At 36.9% G+C, this 17,467-nt stretch overlaps 1 protein-coding gene across 1 annotated transcript in view; it reads right to left on the reverse strand.

The window, feature by feature from the left end:
* Positions 1 to 929: 929 nt before the first annotated feature.
* Positions 930 to 17,467, reverse strand: part of GMPS (guanine monophosphate synthase) — a 68,815-nt gene continuing 52,277 nt past the window's right edge. Inside the window, exons 13-16 of the mRNA XM_045903495.3 lie at positions 12,834 to 12,949; positions 8,952 to 9,082; positions 7,805 to 7,977; positions 930 to 6,216 (exon numbers count right to left, since the gene is read on the reverse strand). Of these exons, the coding sequence (XP_045759451.1) occupies positions 6,115 to 6,216; positions 7,805 to 7,977; positions 8,952 to 9,082; positions 12,834 to 12,949 (522 nt within the window). The 3' untranslated portion in view covers positions 930 to 6,114. The remainder of the gene's footprint in view (positions 6,217 to 7,804; positions 7,978 to 8,951; positions 9,083 to 12,833; positions 12,950 to 17,467) is intronic.

A 17,467-nucleotide genomic window follows, 5' to 3' on the forward strand; every position in this document is an offset into this window, starting at 1 on the left:
TCATTACATCCTCATCACCCACACTGTAATAGAAGTTGCTTTTGAAAAGAATCAGAAGATGGAATTTGCTTGCACTTAGCTAAATATATTTTAGTCTGTTGAAACTTTTTTCTTATTATGAACAAGTATCAATCATCCTAATGCAATTAGGTAAAGACACCTTGACAAAAGGCCCTCATGTTCTCCACTATTTAATGTAGCCACATTTAGTAGGAATTTTTAAAATAGCGTTTTCTCTGTAGTGTTAATTAAAAAAAAAAAAATGTGTGGGCAGGTTAGGTATTGTCTAAAAAAAAAAACAGTAATATGCAATTTTAAGTGGAATAGCATTCTAAAATGTGAAAAAAGGATTTAATTAAAATTTGACACATTATTTGGATAACAGTAAGGTTAAAGTGAGATTTTTAGCTGTGTTTCTTAGAATCTAATGTCTTATAACTCAGAATAATTCACTAACAATCTACCAAAAAAAAAAAGGTTAGCTATGATGTAAGATAATTTTGATAACAATATTTTTTTAAAAATAAGATGTAGAATGGCAGATTTTTGAGAGTTCAAGATAAAACCTCAGTAATATTTTTGTTTTGGGCCATGTTAAAACAGCAAAACCTTTACAGTTAGTTGAATCTTCAAAATACAGTTTTCTCAAATAGCAGGTCAGACCAGGCCACTTATCTGTAAGAAATCATACCACAGCAATGTAGTTACCTGAAAGTAATTACTGAGTTCAATTCCTAAACATGGTTTATTTCCTCTCATCATCATATTAGCAACTTAATACATTTACTTTGATGGGTTTGATCAACTTTTATACTTCCAAACAACAAACAGGATCCAACTTTTGTATCAAATTAATAAAGGTAATGTATGTTTTAAGAAATTGAGGACAGAGTTAAATATAAATAAATATGCAAGAAGTCAAATAAGTGGTGCGTGTGTATAGGACTTTAATTTTGGAAACACATACACACACCCTTCTAGCTATTCACTTAAAAAGCTACCCAATATTTTGTTTCTACCATGTCCACTGTTACACTCTGGGCAAAACCCTGACACCCTTCCTTATATAGAAGAGAAATAGATTAAATTTATTATCCAGAAACGTCTGACAGTATATGCAATTTCTTACTTCCCGTACCCTGGTAATGTCTGTCCTTCACTGACTTTCTCATAAACACTGAAGGTTAATGACAAGTTATGAAAGTCATCATTTTTCCTTTATGAAGTATATTGAAAACAAAAGGCATTAAAGTCATTCATATTGATTTGGCAAAGCTATTTTATGCCATTACCACAACATACAAGAATGTATCAGTATACCATAAACAATTACATAGTGATTTCACAACTATACTACTTATTCCAATTAACAAAATACTTCTTTATAAAAAAATCTGTTCAAAAGGTTACATTCACTTCTTCATTTAATACCATAAGGTTGTAACAATGTCACAGTAGGTTCAAAGACAGAAAATTACTTACCTTAAATATCTGTATTCTCCAAAGGCATTACTCCACTTGGATTACTTAAGGTTCAGGCTTCGTGGACAACTTAGAAGGTTTCAGAGCTACTGAACTTCGTATACCCAAGAAAGAGCCAAACTCTCCCCAAAGTCTCCCAATTTTGCTAATCAAGGAGCCCTTACCAAGGTCAAAAGATGCCATGGGATCCACCAGTGAACAAAGACACTAATGATAGGTCACTTAAAATGGGACTGTTCAAAAAATTCTCATTCCGGGAACATAGGTTACAGGTAGGTACTCTCCAGCTGACAAATTATATCCAAATGACACAGCTCCAGAAGGATTTCTCAGTTGGTGGAGTAAGAAGAGCTCAGTGTGTTTCATGATCTAGCTACAGTCAAGTTCAGAGAGGTGGCTACAGCATAGGGATGGGTTTCTTTTCTGTGACAAAAAGCAAAAGGAGTGAGGAGAGGCTGAGAGACGCCTAGGTCGTTGTTGCATGGACCTCAACAAGGGTTAACATTTACGTCAGCTGTAGACCAAACGCCCTCAGAGTGTCTGACCTACCATACAGTATACATAGGATCAATTCCAGTCTGGTCCCTTGTTCTGAAGTAATTTAGCTAGGACGTCTTCAGCAATACATTATCTGTGGCCTCCTCTTATCATTTCTCTCATAGACTTGACTAAGATTTTAAGCCATAACTAGATAGGCCAGGTATATTCCTCAGTAGTATTTCTTTGGAGCGGAGAGATTTAAAACTATCAATAATTGGGCTCTGCGAAGATTCTAATTTAATTGACTTGATTGTGGGGTCTAGACATTATACAGATTTAATTACTCAGGTAGTAATAATAAGCATCCAGGGTTGAGAACCACTGACAAAAGGTCAGAGTTGGGTAGAATACCTGGGCCTCTTCAATACAGAAGACTATGTTTGAGACCTGGCATTTTGGCACTCTTGGCGGGGGGGTGGGGAGGGATTCCGAATCTCTTCACTTGTCATTAAATGAAATGGTCAGGAACGTAAGAGCCAAGGATACCACCGTTACTATTGTCAAAGCCCTGCAGTGGTTAAAAAAAAAAAAAAAAGAAAAAACGGATACCCTGGTTCCCTCTATCACCTGCACGGCTAAACTACCTCAGTAAGAACAAGGGCGGGGGGGAATTTCCAAGGGTATAGAGATCCAGCTTATACTCAGTTCCCTAATACTTTCTGAATTTGGGCCAATGAAAGGAATACCCATTGAGGTAATAGCTAAAGTGTGTCCTTACCACATTCCAATGAAAATTCAGGAAACAGTAGGAGAGAGGAGGAGGGTATGGAGAGTAGTGGAGAGGAATAATAAAAAGAAAGAGGGGTATAACATTGGGCATGACAGAAACTACTTATTGTAAGTAAGGACATGATTTACACTTTAGAAATACATTTATCCCTGATGGGTCAACTATACAAGGAGAACTTCCTGTTAAGCCTTGTCTTTAAAGGCCTTAGAGGATTACCTCTTCAATAGAGAGAAACAGAAAAGCCTGGATTCTAGCTCCAGCTCTGCCAACAATTAGCTACAGATAACTGATTATGGGAGACTTTTCATTCTATTAATGGATATTTTCCAAGTGTCATGGTCACAACAGAAGATTCTCAAGTAGTCAAATTTTGCGGATCTATATTACAGCTTCAAAAAACAAGGTAATTAATATTTGACTTTACACTGTATTTTGATGTTTACCTTTGACTGGCGTAAGGTCATATCTAATGTTAAAAGAACTTAAAAAAAACCCCTCAATTTCTCCATTCTGTCTCCTCCTATGCTTTTCCTTGTTATTTATGAAAAATTTATGGCTGAATTTCATGTAAATTTAACCCAACTGTCTCATCTTACAGATAAAGAAACAAATTACTTAATCGTTCACACAGCTGTTTAGCGTCAGCACAAAAGCATTGAAGATGGACAGTCCCACCTACCTAATCTGAATGCCCTCATTCTTAGGGGATTTGATTCATTTATACAGTAAAATAGGCTATCAGGAGATAAGCCCAAACAGTGAGAAAAAAACTTTTATGATGCTTGTTTGGCTACATGAAGGCAGCTACCTCAGGATGAAGGGGCAGCAAAAGATGGAAAAACAGTGTAACCCATCTCCCAGATACATCTAAAGACCGACCTTCCGAAATTATGCCAGGTCATGTTATTTCTAAAACAGGTGATGATTAAAATAGCACCATTAAGGTGAAACTGGGTACTTGAAAGGCAAGTACCTTTTCAAGGCAAGCCTGACAATTTGGGGAATAAATGATGCTTTGACCTGCCTACCTACTCCTAATCAGTACGAAGGAACAAAATATATTTAATTTGATGGGAATGCAGTCATAATCTACCAAGGATCATATTTCATTCTGAATTTCATTAGGTAACCCTTACTAAGCTGAGCTTGTTTCCTTAATGTAAAATGGACTATAATCTTAACTTTTCTCAGCTGCTTGGATGACATACTGTGAAGATACAGAGTAATACTGTATGACACAAAGCAAAAAGTGCTTTGCAAAGGAAGAGGGGGTTCAAAATATTAGGGAATTTCAAAATTCCCCCAAAATTAACTTTTTTACTATATCATGTCAGGATGTGTTTTGGAGACCATTTTTTCCAGTATTAAGGATTATAAAAAGAGTTTAGCAGACAAAGATCAGGAAAACATCAAGTTAAGAAAGTTTAACAACTGTTTTTCACATCAAAATTTCTCAGAGCTTTGAATATAATGTACACCATGACTTTCCAAGATAGAAGGAAAAGCGAACAGCACTTTCCCAACTTCCATGACCATCTAACCCTTTTGACAAGGATCAGCTCAGTGGAGCAGTGTTCCATAGAACATACAGAGAAAGAAAACACTCTCACTATATGTTCTTCCTAGTTTCCTATTTGCTCGAAAACTTCTGCTAGAAGAGGAATTTTTTCACAAAAATGTAAATATTTGTAAGCCTTTTAGAGGTTGTCTATTCCAGCTCTAAGATAACATGACTCCAACAGCCAGATCACTTACACATCCTCTTTCCAAAAGGCTAGTATGAATACCTCATCATCAGGACAGAAAATGAACCTTTCAAGTTCTGTAGAAGTCAAACACTCCTTTGTTTCGGGTACAGATATCCGTTACAACAGACAGAAGCTCTTCCCTTGCTGGTCTGACAATACAGTTTTTTTGTCCTCTGGGCCAGCCAGAATAAAAAGTAGACTTCTGCCATGCATGATTTTACCATTTACCTAATACTGAATCCCAAACAAAATTTTGTACTTGATTAATACAAAGGATCTTGAAAATAAGAGGCAGCAACCTGAGAAAGGCATGAGAAGGCATGAGAAAAACATGCATAAGAGGCATGAGAAAAACATGACACCAGAAACTAATCTGCTATAGGTCAATTACACCTCAATTAAAAAAAAAAAAAGGAAAAACTCTTTAATGTTCTTAAATAGTAACAACAGCTAAAATATTGAGAAATGGTTATAGAATTTAAGTCTAGTACTATTTTTATAGTGCTTATACGAATGTTATAAAGGATCTGGTAGACACCAGTGGCAATGGCAAGGAGTCCTATACAAGTTCTTGAATCCTACAAATGATAGAGGATTACAAGGTGTGGCAATATCTTGCATGCACCAAGACTGGTTACAGTCTTCTGAACAGTGGGTAATAAACCTGCCTACAGATTACATCTAAGAGTTCATTTTACAACTCTTTACTAGATAGTCTAAGCTGTGGGCATGTGTAATGGTTTCTGTGGTCTCAGAGCTGGCCCTCTGACCAAATGAGATCAAAACTCTGACTTTATGCTACACCAGAGACGGCCTCTTCCGGGAAAGAGAACAGAAACTTCCTCACAAGGCTTTGGGAGCTGGCAACATGGGTGGGTGGTGGGGGGATAAAGCTCCTCACTAATGAACAGGCTGACAATGAACACCATGGCATCTATGTGGAACAGGATTTGAAAACATTTTAAACCAAGACCATTCGTAGCTTCTTTCTCCCATGGCTGCAATGTCATAATATTCTAAAGTACTTCAACAAATTCCTGGTGTTTTCCATCTTAAGGGAGCTTACATTTGATAGCTCCAGTGTCCTGCAAAAGGGTTGGAACAGCCCACCTACACCTTATCTGGTATGTTCATCCCTCACCCCCACCTTTGGAGGAGTAAGGTTACTTATAAGCAAATTCAAATTCTCTGAAAGACATACATACTAAGTCACACTGGTAAATAACGCGTGTTTTCTAACAGCTCTTAGAAACTGGCAAGGGGACAGAAGCCTATTACTACCCCCAAACTCACCCACCTTCATATATCTTCATTGACAGAGACATTAATAGCAACAGTAAGTTTATACATAAAGAACAAGTGAGGCAAAGGCAAAAGCAGTGCCAATCTGTCTGATACGTGTAGGCAATGGTGCTTTGATTATACCCGTACAAACACTTCAGTCCCTTTTAGTGATCCCCGACTCAGCTCTCAGGCCGCAGATTTTTGCTGTAGAGAACTCAGATGTGATGCAGCCGCTCCAGTAACTCTTTTCACAGTACCACATGTCAATACTGGGAATGGTTTCTAATCAATTTAAACTGAACACAATACTTTAATAGAACAAGAAGTTTATTATTCCCACTCGGTAGTTCCTGGGGGCTTTGATGTTAAGTCATACATAATTCGAGAAATACCAGGAATCTTCTTAATCTCAGTGACCATCTTTAACACCACCTGTTATAAAACAAAGATCATAAATAGAAGAGCCAGGATCCAGCGCATGTCCAACATACTTAGAAGGCTTGCATTTATAATTAAAATGCGATCTACTTTTATTATTCTCTTCTGTGTATATAGTATGGTCTCTGATTAATTTTATGTAGTGAACCTAATTTCCTTCTATAGATTTAAGTGAATTAACTCAGTACTACTCAAAGCGTAGTCTGCAAACAGTTACCAGTCTGCAAATTATGTTTGTCCTAACAAGTGTTTAGAAACATTTATAGCAATTTGAAATTGCTGTGACATCCAAGCATGTGATACTATATATTAAAAGCCAATGCTTCACATATATTCTGTGGCTGAAACGTACAAGTCCACGGCCAGCGCAGTGGCACATAATGCACTGTAATAACAACCACTACCAAGTGTACAAGAGGAGAAGAAGGCCTGGTCACTTGAATGGACAGAGATTTGGCAAATTTGAGCCTAAGGGGAAACAAACTCTAAGCCACAAACCCCAACCTAGCTATCTAACTATAACCAGAGCCTTGCATTAGAGTACAGAGCAGAGGTCCACCTAATAAAGTCTCACTTGGATTTCATTTGCTACTATGCAAATAGCTGCTCTGGAACACTCCAGGGGAGAGAGAACAGGAGAGGGAGATGGTGATCAAAAATAGCTGGTAGTCAGAGCGCCTGGGTGGCTGTCGGTTAAGCATCTGCCTTTAGCTCACGTCATGATCCCAGGGTCCTGGGATGGAGCCCTACATTGGGCTACCTGCTCAGTGGAGAGCCTGCTTCTCCCTCTCCCTCTGCCCCTCCCCCCCACTCATGCTCTCTCTCGTTCTGTTCTCAAATAAATAAAATCTTAAAAAAAAAAAATAGTTGGTAGTAGGCAGAGCATTAAGCAATTCATGGGTGTCTAGCCATCATGGTATCAAATCTCATCCATATTTCTAATAAACTCTTCTTCACTACCAGGGTTTTCTCCTTTATTTGGAAAATACAATTTATAAAGTAGAGGTTGGCAAGATTAGAGGTGGTTACTCCACATAGTAATCAGACATCTGGAGGGGTATAATAAATTTAAGATCTTTTCTAGAAAACTACAATAATTATTTTTTTAATTTAAATTCAATTAGCCAAGTTATAGTACATCATTAGTTTTTAATATAATGTTCAATGGTTCATTAGTTGACTATAACACCAAGTGCTTTATTTAATCAATTATGTGGAGACTAAAAAAAAAACAATAAAAGCCTAGGGGTGCCTGGGTGACTCAGTCCGTTAAGAGTCTGACTCTTGATTTTGGCTCAGGTCAGGATCTCAGGGTCATGGGATGGAGCTCTGCCTAGAGCCCCCCCACACACACACCCCTTTCAGGCTCTATGCTCAGTGGGGAGTCTGGCCCTCTCTCCCTCTGCCCCCCATCCCACGCACACGCATGCTAATAAATCTTTAAAAAATAAAATAAAAAAGCCAATCTTACAAACAGAAAACCAACCCCAGAAATATCAATTTTGTCATAGTCTATTCCAGTCACCATATTATAAAATGTAGGAGATATTAAAAATGTACATGAGAAAAATATGTAAGTTACCTCTACAGGGATTTCATTGCCAGGTGTTGCAGGTATACCAGTCATGAAATCACTAGTAATAAAGGTTCGAATAACCACAGATCTCTGGCATGAAGGCTGCTTCTGAAGTGGGTCCCGATCAAAATGCAATGGTGTCAAAATCACTGGCATCTGGCTGATTTTCCCAGCATACCCTAGAAAAAGTAAACACGTAGAACCCAATGATCATGCCATGGAAAAAGCACTCTAACCCAGTCCCACTAAATCCTCCCAGGTAATATCTAAAATCACATACATAAACATACCAGTTAAGACTGTCATCATGCATTGTTTCCAACTACTGTCATATCTTTAAGTAAACTCAACCACAAATACAAACAGTAGAATTTGATGATTGCGGTGATGTTACAGTGATGCAATATATATATAAGTCCATTCTTGTTACTCAAGGTAGTTATGGTCTATACTATAAACACTGAATTAGCAAATTGTAAACCACTGTCCCTACAAGAAATAAAGAGATTCCTGCAAGCCTCTGGTTACAACATTTTCATCAACCAGTCAATACGTAACCTTGTTTTATGTATGTTTCTGTTTAAGGACACCTTTTTTATTCTGGATTCATTAACACTGAATTATAGGCAACAGCACTATTATAGGCAACAGCACTATAATTCATACATAAATAAAGCTTATCTAACCCACATGCTTTCTCCATAAGGCACATGACAGCCTTCCTGTGCTCAGAAACCCAAGCACCTCAGCCCTATGACTGGGGGACCTTTCAAACAGTAAAATCAGAAATAAGCACAGAAATGCAAAAAACATGCTACTAAATAGACTACAAAAAGGACACTTAAGAGTGAGCAAAAAGAATATCACCTTGTATAACCTCAGCTGGGAACAATGGGAGTCAGGCAACTCAAATTTTTGCTTACATGTACATATCCACAAATGACCATAAAGGTGAAAAATTTTGTATGGCAGGCAGTATCATAGAACTGAATGAATAAATAATGAATGAATAATAAATAATAAAATAAATAATTAATGAATAATAAAAATAAAAGCATCTAAAAACTCAAACTTGCATCCTCCTAATTAGCAATCATAACGCCACATTTCAAAATTCTAGTTAGAGCATGTAGTAATAAAATGAACAACTTACCAGACTCCCTGAGAATGTTATGAGCCTCAAAGTCAGCTTGGCGTAAAGTACTGAGCACCCCTGTTGTCAAGAAAGTGGGAGTGACATCTGTAGGGGGTTCTTTAACTGGTGGGCCAAATATATAGACAACTCTAGAAGGGGAGGTGAAAATTATAGAGAAATGACAATTTAGTAGAAGAAGCAAGGAACATAGACTACCATTCTTTCCATTAATTCAAGGAACATAGACTACCATTCTTTCCATTAATTCTGAGGCCCCTCTCTTACCCACTTTAAATCACCACATGGGTAAGACAGGATATAGGATTATATATATAGGGGTGCCTGAGTGGCTCTGGCATCTGACTTTGGCTCAGGTTATGATCTCAGGGTCCTGGGATTGAGCCCTGCATCACGCTCCATGCTCAGTGCGGAGTCTGCTTGTCCCTCTACCTCTCCCTCTGCCCCTCCCCCCACTCATACTCACTCACTCTCTCTCAAATAAAATCTTAAAAATAAGATTATATACTTTTTTTTGAAAGAGAGCATGCACATGTCGGGGGGGGCGGTGGTGGAGCAGAGGGAGAGAATCTTAAGCAGGTTCCACACCCCGCGAATAGTCTAACACAGAGCTCGATCTCACAACCCTGAGATAATGACCTGAACCAAAATTGAGAGTCAGACGCTTAACTGACTAAGCCATCCAGGTCCCCCAGGATATAAGATTATAGAAGGGTCTGTGTTCTTGTGTACCTTCTTGAAAGTGTATTCTTTGGAAAAATAGTATCTCAGAGTATACAAAGATATATGTGATTATCACAATCCTCTTTTCATATGATGTACTGGATTGATACATATCCCCCAAACTTCATGTCCATCTGGAATCTATAGGTGAAAATAGGGTCTTTGCAGATGTAGTCAAGTTAAGATAAAGTCATAATGGATCAGGGTAGGCAAAAATCTTTGAAGGTGTCCTTCTAAGAAGAGGAAAACTTGGAAACAGACAAAATAGAGAGGGCCATGTGAAGATGGCAACAGAGACTGGAGTTATACTGCCACAAGCCCAAGATTGCCAGTAAACGCCAGAAACTAGGAAGGGTCAAGGAAGGATCCTCCCCCAGAGCCTTATGCCATAGAGAGCGTGGCCCTGCTAACACCCTGACTTTAGACTTCTAGCCTCTAGAACTGCGAGAGAATAAATTTGTTTTAAGCGTCCTGGTTTGTGATAATTTGTTATAGTACCCCTAAGAAATAAATATACATAAGCCTGGGGAAACACTGAGTTGAACAAATAAATAGGTTGTTTTATGCCAGAACTTCAGAAACTATATGTTAATATGCACTAGAAACCTCGAAGATAAGGCTACAGTGCATTTCCTAAACTTATTTGACTAAATTCTTTTTCACTTTGCAAAACACTGATCTCAAAGATTGATTCTCATTTCCCCATTATTAAAAATGTTACCAAAATAGAACTTGATATCCTACTATTTGCTCCTAAAAGGAATAACTCACTACTTCTTAAGTAAACATCTGTTTGAAAGATAGGAAGATGCACTGCAGGCGTTAATAAAAGTAACTTTAATAAAAGAACACAGCTTGAAGAAATTAGGATCAGATAATTACAACTCAAGAGAAATCCTACCACTGGTTGGGAGGATCTGTTCCACAACCTTCACCCAGAAAACAAGGGGCAGTCAGGATATAGGTATGAATGCATCCTACCTCTCCCGACTTGGACTCCAACCAGGTCCCAACTAACTGTCCCCTTTCCCTAGCCCTATCTGTCTTAACCAAAGAAAATGCATCTCTCTTGGCAACTTCCATGGTGAAGTTTAATAATGCTTTTTTCCTTTTTCTTAATATGTACTTGGAATAAAAACATACAGAAGAAAACAGCATCAGATCAAAACCAAACTACCACCAACTAATTCATTGCCTCCTCCCAAACATACATATAGCAAGTTTTTGTCCCATGTATCAAATACCACACTTCTTTTTTTTTTTTTTAAATCAGTTGCATTTTTTTTTTCCTCAAAGATGTTATCTATTTATTTGACAGAGACAGAGATAGTGAGAGCAGGAGCACAAGCAGCGGGAGTGGGAGAAGGAGAGCAGGCTTCCTGCCGAGCAGGGAGCCTGATGTGGGACTTGATCCCAGGACCCTGGGACCATGACCTGAGCCAAAGGCAGCCGCTTAACCGACTGAGCCACCCAGGTGTCCCTCAAATACCACACTTCTACTAAACAATACAGTCCCTAGAGTTCATAAATGATCCTTCGAGGAAAAATCAACTAGGAAAAAGAATGCCATGAACTCGCTCTTTTTGTCTTATTTCTTACAAATAAGAGTGTTCCTAGAATGTACAGGAATAAGTACTCTTTCACATTGTACAGGACAGTAAAACTGGAGTGGACACTCTCTATACAAAGAGTCCACAATGCAAATTAAGAAAAAATTTGGCAAAAATAGAAAAAAATGTTTTAACTGTTTAAATTCCAATTCCCAAAACAGACCCTGGCAAGGAAATCTAAAATTCACCAAGACTCTTAAAGGCTTGCTAGGTTCATATTTTAAAAATCTATTTTTTGTTTGTTGGTTGTTAGACTTTATTTTTTTTGCAGGGGGGAGGGACATTCGGGAAAGGAGGGAGGAGCAAATGAGGGAAAAAGAAAACAGGCAGAGAAACCAGCATATAAAAGGACAGATAAAGCTTAAGCAAGGGTGAGGGACCTGTGGCAAAAGAAAAAGAGAGAGGGAGATGAAACTAATAATGTTGTGAAATGAAAAACAGAAGCAGTTGAGTCAAACTTAGGGAAAGGGAATGTTCTCTATGACTAAAAAGTTTATTTAGACATTAAGCATTCTCTAGAAGATAGATAATGAACCATTATTTTAACCAAGGCAATTATCTCCATTCAAAATAGGTGATTACAAATTTACCATTATTTATTAATAATTCACTCTTTTCAGTATATTGATGGTGCTTCTCTATCTGCAAGCCTTAGATTCATCACCGTAATAATATTAGCCTTTTAGTGGGCATGTTCCCACCAGTAAAAAACTGGCTTCCCTCTGACTCCTTTCTCAAAGGACATATCAACAGGCAGTTCTAGAACTATACACACCCTCCTGGGTGAACACCAATAGGTAGGTTCCTAATTCCTGCAGCAAACTTGAGTAAACTGAAACCTCAAGTAATTCTTTTTGGTTGTTAATTGCTTAATACTCATGAAGAAAATGAAAAAAGAGTAGACAATGGTGAAACTAGAACATCTAATCAGCAATCTGGTAGATTTTTTTGAACTCTATATGGGACACTGCAATGGACCATTACACAAAGATTATAAATCAGTTGTTGATATATCCAACATTAGAATTACCATGCAAGTGAAAGAAAAACTGGATCTGAAAAAAATAAATTCAAAATAAATCCCACATGTAGTTATTTTAATGATATCTGGCATACGCCTATTTCTTTTCTGTGATTTCTCCTGGGATTATTACTAAATTAACCAAGTCTCTATTGGTAATTCTATAACTCATACATATTCCTTCCAGTAGAAGAAATCCTGGAAGAAAACATATTACCATAAAACCAACAGCTAGCATAAGCTCCTAATTTGGAAGACAGGTTTTAAAAGTGCCTTTAATATTTAATACTTAATAAAAAAAATCCTTCCTATTTTTTGTTTAAACAAGAGCAAAAAGTTTTTTAATAAGCAGATGATGGCACTGTGATGAAGGAACAAAACACAAGGTATTATTAAGTATCTGCTCAATTGTTACCTATGTGCATGCCTGTATCTATACTTTTGAGTCTTTGGTCTCTCAAAAGTGGGAAGATCTTAAAAAATACACCCTTCCGTTTCACCTCACCCCTTGTCCCCTGCAGAACATACCTGTTAATGTTGTGACACATGCGAGGTATAAGTCTAGCCAGGAAAATAAGAGATTCCCAGTCAGGCTCATCTTTACTGGAGATGCCACACACATAACTATAGGAACGACAGTCACCCTAAAAAAACAAAAAAAAATACAGTCAATAATTTTTAATGGTTTTATAAAAGCCAAAAGATGGACTGGAAAATATTCCATGCATGGTAACCCCAATAATAATTTCTTTGTTTTTTTTAAACAAAAACATGTTTGAATAAAAGTATATACAAATATTTCTCTAATGATATAAACTCTAAATTAAAATCCCATATTAAATTCTATCTAAATCAGTTCAGACACAAAGTGTTGTGGAAATTTTAAAATTTTATTCAACACATGCCAGAGGCCCACTGGGGTTTCATTCCAAGCATCCGCACAAATGTATATAGCCAGCACACCTAATTTGGCAGACAAGACCTGCCCATGTTTTACCTCAACATAATAAAGGCTATATATGAAAAACCCACAGCTAACATCATGCTCAATGGTGAAAAGTGAGAGCTTTTCCTCTGAGAGCAGGAACAAGACAAGGATGTCCACTCCTGCCACTTTTATTCAATGTAGTACTGGAAGTCCTGACTACAGCAATCGGAGAAGAAAAAAAATAAGAGCTATCAATAGTGGTAAAGAAGTTAAGCTGTCACTATTTGAAGACAACGTGATGCTACACATAGGAAATCCTAAGGACTCCACCAAAAAACTACTAGAAGTAATAAATGAATTCAGTAAAGTTGCAGGATACAAAATGAATACCCAGAAATCAGTAGCATTTCTATACACTTAAAATGAAAAAGCAGAAAGAGAAATTAAGAATACCATTTACAATTGTGCCAGAAAGAATTACATACCTAGAGATAAACTTAACCAAGAAGTACAAGACCTGTAACTCTGAGAACTATAAAACGCTGATGAAAGAAACTGAAGAGGACATAAACAAATGGAAAGATATAATTCTATGCTCATGGATTAGAGGAATTACTATTGTAAAATGTCCATACTACCCAAAGCAATCTACACATTCAATGAAATCCTTATCAAAATACCACCAGCATTTTTCACTAGAACAAATAATACTAAAATCTGTACGGAACCACAAAAGACCCTGGATAGCCAAAGCAATCTTGAGAAAGAAGAACAAAGCTAAGGTATTACAATTACAGATTTCAAGATAAACTATAAGGCCATAGTAATCAAAACAGTATGATACTGGCACAAAAACAGACACATAGATCAGTGGAACAGAGTAGAGAGCCCAGAAATAAACCCACACTTACATGATCAATTAATCTATGACAAAGGAGGCAAGAATATACAATGGGGAAAAAGTCTTTTCAATAAATGGTACTAAGAAAGCTGGACACCTACATGTAAAAGAATAAAACTGGACCACTTTCTAACACCATTCACAAAATTAAACTCAAAATGGATTAAAGATCTAAATGTGAGACCTGAAACCACAAAAATCCTAGAAGAGAACACAGGCAGTAATTTCTCTGGTATTAGCCATAGTAAACATTTTTCTAGATATGTCTGAGGCAAGGGAAACAAAAGCAAAAATAAACTATTGGGACTACACTGAAATAAAGTTTTTGCACAGTGAAGGAAACCATCAACAAAACCAAAAGGTAACCTACTGAATGGGAGAAGATATTTGCAAATGATATATCCAATAAGGGTTTAATATCCAAAATATGTGAAGAACTCACACAACACCAAAAACCCAAACACTCCAATTAAAAAACGGACAGAGGACCTCAATAGATACTATTTCAAAGAAGACCTACAGATGGCTAAAAGACTCATAAAAAGAGGCTCAACATCACTATTCATCAGGGAAATGCAAATCAAAACCACAATGAGATATCCCCTTATACCTGTTAGAATGGCTAGTATCAAAAAGACAAGAAATAAGTGTTGACAAGGATGTGGAGAAAAAGGAACCCTGGTATACTGTTGGTGGGAATGTACAGCAACTGTGGAAAACAGTTTCTCAAAAAATTAAAAATAGAAATGCCATATGATTCAATAATTCTGTAATTCTACTAATGGGTATATACCCAATGAAAATGAAGAGATTAAGTCGAGGGCGCCTGGGTGGCTCAGTTGGTTAGGCGACTGCCTTCAGCTCAGGTCATGATCCTGGAGTCCCGGGATCGAGTCCCGCATCGGGCTCCCTGCTCAGCAGGGAGTCTGCTTCTCCCTCTGACCCTCCCCCCTCTCATGCTCTATCTCATTCTCTCTCTCAAATAAATAAATAAAATCTTAAAAAAAAAGAGATTAAGTCGAAAAGATACATGCACCTCTATGTTTACTGCAGCACTTTTTTTTTTTTTAAAGATTTTATTTATTTATTTGAGAGAGAGAGAATGAGAGACAGAGAGCATGAGAAGGAGGAAGGTCAGAGGGAGAAGCAGACTCCCCGCTGAGCAGGGAACCCGATGCGGGACTCGATCCCGGGACTCCAGGATCATGACCTGAGCCGAAGGCAGTCGCTTAACCAACTGAGCCACCCAGGTGCCCTACTGCAGCATTATTTACAATAACCAAAGTATGTCCATCAACAGATGAATGGATAAGGAAGATGTGATATGTACACACGTACACACAGAGAGAAAATATTATGCAGCCATAAAAAAGGATGAGATTTTTGTTTTGTTTTGTTTTGCCATTTGCAAAACATGGATAGACCTAGAGGATATTATGCTAAGTGAAGTAAGTCTGACTGAGAAAGACAAATACCGTATGATTTCACTCATATATGAAACCTAAAAACCAAATAAACAGCTGAATCAGACCTATGAATACAGGAATAAACTGATGATTATCAGAGGAAAGGGGGGTGGGAGGATGGGCAAAATGGGTGAAGGGGGAGAGATACAAGCTTCCCGTTAGAAGTTAACTAAGTCACAGGAATAAAAGCCACAACATAGGGAATACAGTCAATGATTTTATAATAGGGATGTATGGTGACAGATGATAGCTACACCTATGGTAACAAGCATAGTATAACATATAGAGAAGTTGAATCACTATGCTGTACATTTGAAAATAACGTAACATTGTGTGTCAATTATACTCACACACACACACACACACACACACAACTATTAAAATGAAAAAAGATCTACCCATGTTTATTAGGTGGATATTCTTAAGTATTCTTAAGTCAGAGATAAAAATAATTTCATAAACATTTACTATAAATTTCTTTAAAAATGAACCACTGAAAGTTAACTTAAAAATAAAAGAATAAAACGTAATATTGATTCCCTTTCCCTTTGTCCTTTTTATTTTTTTTAAAGACTTATTTATTTGAGAGAGAGAGAGAGCACAAGCAGGAAGAGCAGAGGGATAAAGAATCTCAAGTAGACTCTTCGCTGAGTGCAGTGCCCAACACAGGGCTCGATCTCATGACCCAGAGATCATGACCTGAGCTGAAACCAAGAGTAGGATGCTTAACCAACTGCACCACCAGATGCCCCTCCTTTGTCCTTTTTAACCCAAGTGATTTGCTTAAAAAATTAAAAAAAAAAAAGTTAAACTAAAATAAGCAATTTAAAAAGATTCATTAGCTAACTACCTACCAGCCACTATACTGAGAATATGAGAATTCAGATTATATGAATGCTAACTTGATAGTATCTATCAAAGTTTAAAGTGTACATGTTCCTAATTTAGGACATGATCTTACAGAAGCATGAATAACTGCTTGAAGAATAAGATATTACTTGCTGAAATGCCTATAATAGTGAAAAGCTGAAATAGTTTAAATGTCCACTGGTAGGGAAATGATTAAACTATTGTATAACCATACATGGAATACAAGGCAGTAGTTAAGAATAATCTACTTGTAATGGCACGCAAAGATAAGAAATTCATGTCATCAAGTTTAAAGGAAAAAGATGACAATACACATCTATAATTCCTTTTCTTTTCTTTTTAAAATTAGTGTTTCTGGAAGGACACATACAATACAACTGGAGAATAGGCAGAGGGAAAATTATCCTAAATGTACTGAATTTTTTTTTTTTACAAGTATGGTTTATTTTGGTATTTAGAAAATAAGTTTCATCGCTATACTAACCACTAATTATGATTTTTTTTCTGGGCTTCCAAGGGTCTCACCTTCAAAAGCATAAAAGACTAGAATAAAGTAAGATATCTAACAACAAAAAAAACTTTTACTTTGATGGTAAAAGTAGTGGAGCCTGAATAAGCTTCATTTTTAAAGAAGTCATTCATCTAACAAATTGCCTCAAACACCTATTCATCTAACATTATTACCTATAATAATTATCTAAGGAGGGGAATGGGGAACTAATTCAACTTCCCACCTAGCAGGAGTTAGTATAGAGTTGGAAGTCCTCTGTAAGAGATCTACTTAGGACTGGAAAAACTTTTACAAATCAAATAACTTATCTGTCCTTCTATTTTTATGTAGTAGGAGAATATCTGCCTGTAAGTATCATAGCATAAATTTCAAAATGAATCTGTGTATGATAACCAAATACCACTGAAAGAAAATTATTTCTACAATTCCAGAAAGGCTTATTTTAATAGTGATTTAAAAAGAATATACATAGCTTTCACATATGGC

The sequence above is a fragment of the Mirounga angustirostris genome, unplaced genomic scaffold (genome assembly GCF_029215605.1).
Source record: "Mirounga angustirostris isolate CCGP_5_RB_7025 unplaced genomic scaffold, mMirAng1.0.hap1 SCAF_1, whole genome shotgun sequence".
NCBI classification, from domain to species: Eukaryota; Metazoa; Chordata; class Mammalia; order Carnivora; family Phocidae; genus Mirounga; species Mirounga angustirostris.